The 12,055-nt window shown below is 38.7% G+C and overlaps 1 protein-coding gene across 4 annotated transcripts; it reads right to left on the bottom strand.

Moving 5' to 3' along the window:
* Positions 1-90: 90 nt before the first annotated feature.
* LOC125004130 (equilibrative nucleobase transporter 1-like) lies at positions 91-9,551 on the bottom strand. Of its 4 annotated transcripts, none has more exons than XM_047578530.1 (13): positions 9,315-9,550; positions 7,000-7,359; positions 6,783-6,912; positions 5,579-5,625; positions 4,784-4,860; positions 4,557-4,649; positions 3,016-3,155; positions 2,722-2,816; positions 1,995-2,138; positions 1,793-1,900; positions 1,530-1,716; positions 435-558; positions 91-333 (listed from the first exon to the last, which is right to left on the bottom strand). In XM_047578530.1, exons 2-13 carry the CDS (start codon positions 7,199-7,201, stop codon positions 199-201), a joined length of 1,482 nt encoding a protein of 493 aa, XP_047434486.1. In that variant the 5' UTR covers positions 7,202-7,359; positions 9,315-9,550; the 3' UTR covers positions 91-198. The 4 variants fall into 4 exon arrangements, 3 of the variants coding, with proteins under 3 accessions (XP_047434486.1, XP_047434487.1, XP_047434488.1); XM_047578531.1 differs by having other exon boundaries at positions 9,382-9,549; XM_047578532.1 differs by lacking the exon at positions 9,315-9,550 and adding an exon at positions 8,177-8,197.
* Positions 9,552-12,055: the final 2,504 nt, after the last annotated feature.

The following is a 12,055-nucleotide window of genomic DNA, read 5'->3' as shown; positions in this document are numbered from 1 at the left end:
TGTGACACCCTTGATTCTTTGTTGACTGTACTCTTGTAACTCTTGGCCACAATGTGGATTAGAACGGCAGTAAAATAGGACCAACATCCATTAAAAATATGGTCATGTTTATTTTCCAGTGAAAAAACAATCATAAAGAGTCAACAAGATTATAAAAGTAGAAATGCAAAACACTAAAAGACTTGTTTGAACTTCCATCTACAGTTTGGTTTCAACTGCAGATTCAGTCTTGGCCTTTTTCTCCCGGGAACGAGCTTGTTTTCTACAGTGAGCGAAGACGTAAGCGGGATGGATGAACGCCAGCAGAGTGAGGAGAGTGAGTGCAACGTCCACCTGGAACAGATAAGGAAAACAACTTAACATTTATCGGAACTGAGTGATTGAAGAGTGTTATAAATATTGGATTGATATCTTGGACAATGTTGAAAACTTGCATAAAAGGGGTCTCCGCCCAGAACTCCTTTGACCAGGGTGAAGCAGGGGTACTGCAGCAGGGAAAAGACGGCTGACAGGGACAACACCAGGCCGTACATCTTCCCAAAGTGTCTGGCTGGAAAACTGAGACGTGAAGACCAAACCAAAAATATAATGTTAGAAAAAGCTTGTTATAAAGTCAGCAGCAGCCCTGCAGTAATTGAAATTTTTGTGATACTTGGTTGCATCTACTTCTGAAAAGTACAAGAGGTGATTGCTGATAATTTCAGACAGCATCGCGTATTCATAAAGCCTGACAGGTTGGAGATAAGAAAAGTAATCTTCAGAGGTCAATATATTCCGGGCAGTTAGCCAAAACATCATGCCCCAGCTAAATAATGTTGTGTTTTGTTAAGCGTGTGAATCACAGTGAAGTGAATCACTCGTTGTACAATAAAATGTACAACGAGTGATTCATTAAATTTGACGTCATTGCATCGGAAATACACATCAGCACTGAAGCAGTATTTTACTGTTGGTAAAAACTGCTAGAAGTGAAGGTGATTTTATATATTTATATATACACACGCATACATATATCACTAACCAGGGGCAGTTGCCACAAGGACAGACTTCCGTTATGGGTTGCACTTAACTTGCTCAAAATGATTTATCCTCCACCCTTTTAGGTCCCTATGAATTTTGGGTAAATGAAGACAAAGATTGATTTGATGGAACAATGGCTAAAAAAGACCTTGAGAATTGTTGCGAAGAACAGCTGAGAAACATACATTATCAAATAAAAACACATAAAAGTCTTCCAGACGGTGAGAATAATTGCACCTTCTTTTTGCACAAACTAAATTATGACCAAACTAAACGTAACAATAGTTATGAGGCCATGTTACAGGACATCTAGCCTTTAGCCTGCAGGTGGCATGGCAGAATTTGTAGGCTTAGCATTCATTTAATCTGTCCTTTTTTCCTTTTTTAAAACCATCTAACTTACAGTCAACTAAAAGCAAACACAGCCAGCTGAAATTGCAACATAGTTTACCCAAGGAAAGCACCACAGACTTTCAACTTCCTCCTGTCAGTGTGGGGTAGCGACTCACGCGATGCTAATGAAGGCTGCGTTTCCCCCGTAGAGGAAGGAGCGGTTGATGACTTGTAGGACAAAGGTGAGATACTGCAGTGGGAGGACAGGGATGGAGGTGCACACAGAGAAGAGCAGGCACTGCAGCGCGGTCAGGAACAGAGACAGGGAGCAGGAGCGCAGGTCGGCCTCCTGCTCGGTTTCCCCTACAGCGGGAGGAAGAAATGAGGTTGCTTTGTTGCGCACACTAACATGGAGTCACAGTGGCAGTCACCAATTTACCAGGAGCCAGAGGTTTTCCCTTGTGTCGGTCCAGGATGAGTCCATTCCAGGGAGCGCACAGCACTCCAAACAGCTGCGTCATGGCAAAAGCATTGGTGTACTGACTCACTGAGGGGCACGGAGGACAATGACAAGAAGGAAATTAAAAGATCAGTTTCAAAGTCTGTTTAATAAAAGTCGTGAAGAGGGTTTAAAGGGTTACCCAGGCTGGGCTCATCGTTGGCCAGACGGTTGAGCATGGGGTTGAGCGTGCCGATGAAGAGGTAGTGTCTCAGCTGCATTATGGACAGCCACAACAGATGCCACAGGAAGAACCAGGACGAGACACAGCTCCGGAAACTTGCCACTAAACACAGGAAAAAAAATTACATTTAGTATCAGTGATGCTTGTAATAAACTGATTATTTTCTGTCTATGATATAAATTGAGAATGGCCCATTTATTTGATGCCCATTGAAATTTATATTTATAATGCATTTTCTGTTTCCTTGTTGTTCCTTTCAAACTCCATCTTATCTACTGCGGCAGAAAATGTCCATTAGTGCTGATTAAGATTAAATAATCAACTCACTTTTTCTGTGTAAAAAAAAACAAATATTCTCTAATTTTCACTCAGCTCAATGAATATTTATTAATTTTCATTGAAAAATCTTTAGAGGAAACAAGCTAAATCAGTCATAAATTAGATGAAGACTGGACAATGATTTACGGCCTGTGTCTCTATTATGGTGGAAAACAATGAAAATAAATCAGAAAATGCCTCACAATTATTGATAATATTGCATAAGTCACTTCTGGATGCTTTTGAATGAATGAATGAATTTTTTTTTTTTTTAAAACACATCACATAATGATTTTTGCATTGATCAATCCAGTTCACCCAATCCTTGTCCTAAATATTAAGATGATGGTAACAGTAAAATACTGACCTGTGTCCTGGGGCTCAGGTGTTGTGTTGTCTTCCTCAGTTGTACTGTCCCTTGTCTGCTCAGCGTTGGAAGAGCCAGTTTGTCCACAACTCACTCTGAGCATTAGAAAAGGTGTATGTCAGGTCATTAAAAAGATTCTGGAGCAGTTCCAGACCATCTTTCTACCGCAAACCAAACAGATTTGTGGCCAGGGACTTCCCAGGCGTTCATAAATTAGATAAAGACTGTATGGCTTCCAGACTAGGACATAAATACTATTAAGAAAACTAACGCATGTAAAGGCTCTGTTCTTACCCATAGGTGTAGCACGGAGGCAGGGTGTAGGGGATGTGGGTCCTTGGCATCAACAGGAAAGTCCTGACCAAATGTATGATGCTGCAAAGGGATAAGATGAGGAAGGAGGTCTGGAGAGAGATTCCCTGTTCATACAGAACCTGTTAAAATATGGATTAGATAAATACAAGGTATATATGAAATAAGCACGAAAACTAAACTAAATTTGATATGGAAACTGAATCTCTTATCTACTAAGTCCATGGCTATGGCTCCAGACTGAAGTGTATCTACAGTACAATCCCAAAAGTCACACATCATTTGTCTGGACAATATCAAGCCGTGAAGTCCAAGGGACTCTCTGTTGACCGTGAAAAACTGTAGCAAGGCACGTATCAGAGCAAGGGTACAGAATGATGATTGTAAATTTGACTTGACCACTAGAACCCTTCATAGTGTTGGCCAGATGAGTTACTGATCATTGTATCAGAGCCTGTGTCTTCTACTGTCCAATGCAGTATTTAAATGACTAAGTGCATGGGGGAAAAGATTCTCCAGTCCAATTTTCTCTGATAAACATTGAACTCTCTGATAGGAACTCTGTGCTCGATGTCAATTGGCAATTCCACACCTACACTGATCAGGCTTAACATTATGACCACCTTCCTAATATTGCCTAGGTCTCCGCTGTGCCTCCAACAGTTGTAAATCATCAGAGAATGGATATGGGCCTTAGGGTGGGGGGCCTTTGGGTCATCTTTTACATGTTTTTTTAGTTGTTCCTAAACTGTTCGTGTGTGTGTGTCTGTGTCAGACTCCATCCTGTCTTTGCTATGGGGTGGGAGTGCCTGGTCTGGTCTAGGTGTTTGGTACATGTCTAAGTAACATCCAAATGAATACCAGGTCCAAAAGCTTCCCTGTAGAACACTGAAATGTCACAAGATGGTCAATGATATTTAATTCTCCTGTCAGTGGTCATAATGTTATGCCTGATTGTGTATGGTTAAACATGGTGGTAGAAGCATCATGCTATGTGAACTTCTTGGCATCAGGATGTAGAAAGAGGCTTCAAGGAAGGTCTCTTCCTACTGTTCTTGATACTAAAGCCCAGACTTCAAGTCTAATAACATCAAGTCTTATCTGACCAAACAGAATCTGACAGGATTTGTTTGGATGAATATAATGAACCTGTGTAATATTTCAAACAGACTTTCACAATAAAAGTTGAAACTGCTGCCAGTTCAATTTGGAATAATTACAAACATTTTTCAGTGTAGATCATGATTCTCATGTCATTCATGGTCTTTAACTATTGTGATATATAACGTAATATAACGAGTTGTTGATTTTTTACTGTGCTTTCTGTTCCTTTAAATCATTTATATTGTTGAGCAAATCCCTGTTGTTTTTAAATTTGCAGTATAAATAAAGGCGATTTGATGTGACTAGACTGAGGCAGAAAAAATGGCAATTTAACTTAAACTTACAAGTAAGCAAAGTGTGCAAAACACGAAAGGATCTGCTGAAGTGACATTGACTTGATAATGGCTGCACGGTTTTACCTTAATAATAAGAAACACAGCTGCAGAGGAGTCATAGGCGCCATTGTAGAGGGTGATGATGGTGGAACGATGAGCAGGAAACAGGTTGCCCACCTTATCGTGACACAAATAGTCCATCAGCGCAAAGCGTATGGGTTATTTTAAAGTTATGGAGAGAGAGAATTGTTTGGGACATACAGTTTGCTTCAATGCTAAATATTTATAGAGGAATACAGAGGTGTCTTTACCTGCATGTTAGTTAGAAGGAACACAATCCCCCCCACAGCGATGCAGGACAGGGCTGGAAAGAGCAGCTGTGAAAGTGCTGCAGGACAGTTGAAGACAATCTTTAGACAATCTTTTCTCTTCAGTTATGACACAATGTTAAGCTCGTGCAGTCTATGATTCCAGGGACACGGCTTCTTCAGGTCAGCAGAAATGTGGGGTGTTTATTTAACAATAAAACGTCTGTTATAAAAACTATTACCCCACTTAAAATACATTTCAAGATATGATCACTAATGAAATATGGGTTCAGTATGATTATAGAATGAATTACACACTTTTGGGGTATCAAGTAGATTTATATTTAGGATAATCTCATACATTTAGGACATCCCTGCTGTCTGACTATGAAAGTATTTATAGATTTATTCATGCATAATTTTAAACTACAGTACCTGTACACGTGTAGTGACAGCTACAAAAGATAAAATGAATTAAAAGGGCAATCATTGTGGCTGATCAGTAGTTACACATGATGACGACGAAAATGATTTTCACATAAGATGTATTTAAGACACAACAACATGCAGAGAGCAGTAACAGCATAAGTGTTTCATTTAACAGGCTGAGCAGAGCTAATCACTGGGTAAGCAAGTATGTATGTTTTAAATGCGACTGGACACTGTAGGGAAAAAATTAAAAATGATGATGTAGCAGTGAAATGTTTGCTATTTTATTTCCCTAATCTTCATTACAATGTATATGCTGCAATCTAATATTAAAATGATCTGTCTGTGTATGCTTCTTTGTGCACTTACATGCACCGGAGAAGGTCACGAGAATGGTTCCAGTGGTGTATAAACATCTGGAGAGAGATAAATCAGTATTCATTCATCATTAATCCACCAGCTGTACACACATATTTTCAGACGTTTAAATGTTTTAAACGTTTTTCTTTGTCCGAGTCTTCACGGTGGGATTCTTTAACTAGATTTCTGGCAAGCTATGCCCTTCGCAACAAATATGTAACTTAGAGATTCTTTATAAGTCCTTTCTGCAGGAACAAAAAAGAAAGGTACACAGATTATTTCATGTTGTGCTTTAAATGGGACAGGATTCGAGAACATCATATTTTTAATGAACTGAGTCTGTGGTCGAATGATGTGAGCTCTTCTTGAGTGTAATCTCTCAGCCTCTGTCTGACACTCCCAACTTTTTTATCTCCGTTAACCTTACTGACCTTACTTTATCCTAACCGTAAGCCAAAGAAATAACTGAACTACAAACTGAAATATTAAGGCTCAGTAGTAACTCATTTCAGATCTGTGCTGAAACCGACTGGAGGCTTTGAATTTCCTAAACATTTGTCTCTCTCTGGTATCGGAGTTCTGACTAAAGTCTCCTGGGGTTTGTTGATTGAAATAAATTTGAACGATAAACAATATAATGTACTGTGCCTATAAAATTTTCACCCCATTGGATTTTTTCCCCTGTATAGTATCTAATAAATATACTCATGGTTTGGTCAGTATCTTTACTATCCAATGTGAAAACAGATTTCTACAAATAAAATATGTCATGCAAAATAGGTGATTCTATATGTACTCTGTTATATCTAATGGGGTGAATATTTTCATAGGCACTTTATAAAGAACATTTGAAAAACCAATGGATTTTGTGTTTTTGTCGAGTCTGGCGTAGCTTGTTGATCTGGTGATTTCATTTTGAGGCTTGTTCCAACCGATATGGAGAGAAAAGAACGGTGTTGTAGCTAATTGGATACACTCAATCAGACTAATTTGGTTGTAAACTAGACCAGCTGAGTGTGGTGCTCAGATGCATGTACAGTCAAAGTGACAGTCACTGTCACTCTTCTGTCCTTCGTAATTAATCATTTGTATGTTCCCAACAAACTGACTCCAGATCAACTTTCCTCCACAAAATAACTTTGGGCTGAGGAAGGTCGGTCCAGCTTTCAGACTACTCTTCTAACTGCAGCCTGGAGAAGGATTGTTGACTCACATTCCCAGCAGTCTGGTCACCATGGTGCCAAAGCGATCAAACAGGTAGCCATTGACAATATTCAGGAAGTTGTTCAGGAATGAGGCTATTGTGAAGACCAGAGAGAACTGCTCATCCTGTCTCCTGCAACCTGTAAGAAAATGAAACAAGCAGGAACTGAAAGATGGAACCGCCTTCACATGCTGCAAGTCCAAACCTAAACTCCAGAGATGCTCACCTGAGACCTGACCTGTACCATTCTGGCTGCTGTAGCTGTTTGGGTCGCTGGCACACAGATCACTGAAGTACCCGATGTCCTTCAACACAAACACCAGGGAGGCATAGCCAAACACCACGCCAGCAAAGCACAGACACTCCACCACCCCCGTAGCCAGAGTCAGCCAGTAGCGGAGCCGGTTAGTAACCTCACACCCCTGCATGATTTGCTTCCTCTCTCGTGATCCTCCCAAGGGCAAACAGAACTTCCAGTTTGAGTTTCTTCCTCAAAGAAGGTTTTCGTTTGTTTTTTGAGTTTTCTGTTCTTATAATTACTCCTTCGGCAACTTATCCTTCTGCTAGTTTAGAAACAGGTCCTTATCTGTAATAAAAAACACAGCGTTTACTTATTGCTCTTGGTTCAGTTACACCATCCAAAAAGCTCTTAAAAAAGGGCAAGTGGCAACTCAAAGGCAACTCATCTGAGTGGTTAGTTCAGTTCTAAGGGACTAGTGGGAAGTTTGAGGTTTAAATAGGAAACTGTGTGCGTATAACCCAACAGAAACATGCTTGACTTTTTCTGTTAATGACCAGAAACTGGCACATCTAGCTTCCATTATTGGCTGGATGTTTACCTGTAGAGCCAACCTCACCCCAGACCAGAAGCCTGCATGTTGCTCGACCTGACTACCTGCACATATATACAATTAGAAGTGTGCAGGGATTACAGTGATTCATATACTGCGTTCTTTCAGTTTTAAAAGATAACCACGACCAAGAGAAGACAGATGGTTTGAGAGACACTAGATGTGCCAGTTTCTGGTTAGGAAAGAATGATGTTATGAGTGTTGTGAGTTTTGTATTATATTTTTATAATACCAGAGAATTGTTGTGATTAATAAATTGTTATGAGTAATAAAGTAAAGTAATCAAATAATCAAGTAATAAAGTAATCAAAATTGCGAAATCAAACACAAAGTGTGTTTTGAAAGGTTGTGGCTATGAAAGCGCTTATTGAGATTACATTGGCATATCTGGATTTCCCAGTGTAAGAACTACATTCAAACAAATAAAATTTAGACCACATTGTTGTTGGAATACCCTACAAAGCAAAAATCAGCGTAAAGTGCCTATGTACGTCCACACCACAGAGTGTTTACTGTTTTTATATTTAAAATGTAACACTTCTTAGGACTAACCAATATGTCAGTGAAGGTTCTCAGTCATCCAGGTCATGGTAATCCAAAGGCAACTGGACTTGTAGAATTTCTTGCAGACGTTTCACCACTCATTCGAGTAGCTTCTTCAGTTCTGATAGACTAGCGGGAATTTGAGGTTAAAATAGGAAAACTCTGTGAATACACCCACCAGAAACTTGGAGAATTTCTTGAAGACACCAGTGTACAGAATGTAATGTTAAACGTAGTCCAACCTGATGTTTGGGAACAAAGTCTCTGGAGGGTTTGATGTAAAGTGGCGTCTAATGTCTTGTACCAACAGTTATATGATTTAAATGTATTTTGTATGTTTAGTTTGTATTTGTTACTGTGGTGTATTTTAAAATAAATGTTTTAAGGTGAACTCTTTATTTCATCATAATTTAAGTTACATGTAACCAGAAAAAAATATTTACACCATACAGTGTCGATATGGAGTCAACACCTGTAAAAGTTAACTATTGACACTACGAGGAATTTGATGTCTAACACTATACACTAGTGTTGGTAGGTTAGTGTTGAGAAGTGTTAATTTTTAACTATAAGTAGAGTCAATAATAACACATTGGGAGTGTTAACATACCGACACTTCAAGTCAAATTAACACTTTGTGGTGAGGATCCATGTAGACACTTTAAAAGTATTGAGATTAACTCTGATGGTGTTGATTTGGGATCAGCACTGTGACAATTGCAATTTTAGTCACTTTTGCACAATTGCAGTCACTAAAACTAAATTTTCTTTACAAATGTATATATTGTTTAAAATTTCCTATTGGGATTATAGGATTTTATTTATTTATGTATTCATATTTTACTTTAAAACGTCGCTTATCTTTTTCTGTCCCATATTAAACATGTGGACAGCAGGCAGGACAGACAGCGTGGCCGTTATCGCCAGGCGGTGCTCACTGTGTAAGCCTGATTAGTTCATGCGTAATGACACATGGCACAGCGTGATCACAAAAGCCGACACAAAAGCACTTCGACATAGCCCCCTTAAACTTTCGATTAAAACAGGTTCTAATAGCATTTTTGCGTTACACATTGGTAAACATTTAATGTCGCAGAAATGAGCAAATATCTAAACTACATTGTGTTGCAACGGTGAAAGGACTGACCTGGGTATTGGGTACGCAGTTATTTCAGTCAAGCTAAGCAGCATTCCGTGGGAATCGATGTACCTACATTTCTTACAGATGTTTGCCTTGAAATTCCCAGGTGAAGCAACAATTGCGGTCCGCCTGTGCAGGGTCCCTGGAGGGAAGTGATGCACCTTGCACCAAGACGCAGCGTCTAATGCGCAGAGCGCCTCAGTGTCTGCCTCCCTCCGTTCAGAGATCCAGTAATCCAGTAATCTCAGACAGAAAAAAGACCCGGGACATGAAGCCTCATTAACACGTGTGTTTCATTGACTGTGTAATCTTTAAACGCACATTAAAGACACTACATTTTATTTTACGATGATTACATAAAACAATTTCATTTTGTATTGCTCTTTTAGGGTTATTCTCTCTCTCTCTCTCTCTCTCTCTCTCTCTCTCTCTCTTCATATATATATAATACTAAAAAAATTATATTCTGTACACGTACATGTATTACTCACATGATAATAGCAACAATTCTAGTGAATGAAAGTGATTGAAAAATGCAAGAAGAGCAGAAATGAAAACGTACTCACCAAACATTACACAGAGTTTTTGATAAACTGGGTTAGCATAATTTATTACAACTAGAGAGATAACTGTCTAAATACCGGGACTCACTCTTAGACTTAGACAGACATTAATGAGGGAAATTGCTTGGTCCTAGTAGCTTAGTTGTTACAAAAAAAAGAGAGCGGAACAGTTGAGAAGAAGAGCTGTTACACAGCTGGATACCGTAGAGTATAAAAGAAGTTGTGTAGCATTCACTGCGGGAGCGGAGATGAATCAGTCTGCTGGAAAATGAGCCCCTCTGACCCTCTAATGTTTGGTGTAGAGCAGTGGTTCTCAACCTTTTTCCCGTGATGTACTCTCTGTGAAATATTTTTTTCAGTAAAGTACCCCTTAAACCAGAGAAAAGCTGGTGTAGAGGATGGGAAGGATTGTCCTTATTGCTTGTCCATTGTCCTCCTGTCCCAACTCCAAATCCCTACTGATCAAATGTCCAGCCTTTTGGATCAATTTGTTGATCCTACTGATGTCTTTTTTTTTCTTTTTTTTTTTGCTGGTACTACTCCCCGAACAAAGTACAGCAAAGTACAGGGAGGGCACTCGTATAATCGTTGCGGTTAAGATGTTATCAAAACAGTACATGACAACTCTTTGCAAGCAGTTTGTGGTGATTTTCATAACTCAGCCTTCCCACATTGTTCACAGTTAATTCCCTGGAGTGTGAAAGTCTTCCACACAAGCCCAGGAATTCATTCATAAACATCAGCTCATCTCAGCACTGTAAGCGTCCCCTGACTGCTGTACGTAGGCCTTTGCTGTCCTCTCGAGGTTCATTGCAGAAGTGTGTTCAGCTACACACTGACAGAGGTGGGTTCAGAGGGGGTCACAAGAAATTACAGGACATGGATGTTAATGCTGTATTATTTTAGAAATAATATTGTTTTGTCATTCTCATGGGCTGAAAGAATGCTGCGTTCAGTCCCTCTTTGTGACAAAAATTGCCTTCTGTACACTAAAGAAGTGTTGAGGCCTCCCGATTAGCCTAGTTCACAAGCCAAAGTGACACCTGAAAAGATAAGAGTCAATCAAGTTAATGTGTGTCATATCTGATCTGATCAGGTTTCTGCAGATAGTTTATTCCTCAATATTTTCCTCTTCTCCATCTGATCTGGTTGCAGATCCCCTCTACCTCCATGCCTGATTTGTCCTTGAGGAAGACAAGGAAATATGACTTCAAGTAAATCTGTGGATATATTGATATGAGGCTTTGGGAAATCACTTTCTCCCCAGATACAATACCACCTACTTCTTGTTTAAGTGAAATGCAATATCAAATAAAGACTGCCAGTAATTACTTTTTATTTGAATCTATTTATTTTTTAAATTATTATTTGTGACATTTATCATGCATTCAAAAGAAAGATGTTTGTGTAGAAGGTACAGTGACAGTAAATCAAATTATCTGTTCAGTTTGAGTAACCTTTATCTGCTTGGGCATCACATTAGCAATCTAACCACAGTCACTATGCTGTAGCATCTATATTAAATCATAATTCAGTTCAGAATTTTGTAAACAATTATGTTACAAATATCTTTATCAAGAGTCCAATAAAAGTCACATTATGGAATAAAAATAACCTTGAGAAATTGTGAGTAAATGAAGCGTTAAGTGCAGGACTGTTATATTAGAATGTAGTCGTTTTATTAAGTGGCAAATAAGGGCATGTATACAGAAAATATACAATACAGTATAAATACAGTACATGATTGAGATTAATCATACACCGATAAGAAAAATACACTTTTGCTAAATAACTACATTTCGTTGTGAAATAATAAAAAGCAAACAAATGAACGCAGGGATTTGTAGTCGAAACGTGCTCAACATGCGGCCAGGATATGAACATTATGACCACGCGAGGGCAATATTGGATCTCTAAAGATGGCAGGAGGATATTTCCATATAATGTTGTTATAATAATAATAATAATAATAATAATAATAATAATAATAACATGTGAGGTGTTCTCTTTATTGCTGGACTAAAAAAGAAATAAATTAAAAAGTACATGTACATGAGTGCAGATAGGATTAATCAATGCATCAGAATCAATCAGAAGGATAAAAAGTAGCCTTTTCCTCTATGGTGCAAGAAGGTAAATTAAACATAATTAAATTTATGTTTTTTTTCCTGCCATTAAATTAAA

This window comes from Mugil cephalus, chromosome 2, assembly GCF_022458985.1.
Source record: "Mugil cephalus isolate CIBA_MC_2020 chromosome 2, CIBA_Mcephalus_1.1, whole genome shotgun sequence".
Taxonomy (NCBI): domain Eukaryota; kingdom Metazoa; phylum Chordata; class Actinopteri; order Mugiliformes; family Mugilidae; genus Mugil; species Mugil cephalus.
The sequence above is the reverse complement of the archived record's forward strand: the minus strand, read 5'-3'. Positions and strand labels throughout refer to the sequence as shown.

Coding starts and splice junctions, on each gene's coding strand:
- LOC125004130 (XM_047578530.1), bottom strand. CDS start 7,201: ATGCAGGGGTGTGAGGTTACTAACCGGCTCCGCTACTGGCTGACTCTG. Junction 5,626..6,782: donor GTGACCAGACTGCTGGGAAT/GTGAGTCAACAA, acceptor ATCTCTCTCCAG/ATGTTTATACACCACTGGAA. Junction 4,861..5,578: donor CGTGACCTTCTCCGGTGCAT/GTAAGTGCACAA, acceptor ACTGTCCTGCAG/CACTTTCACAGCTGCTCTTT.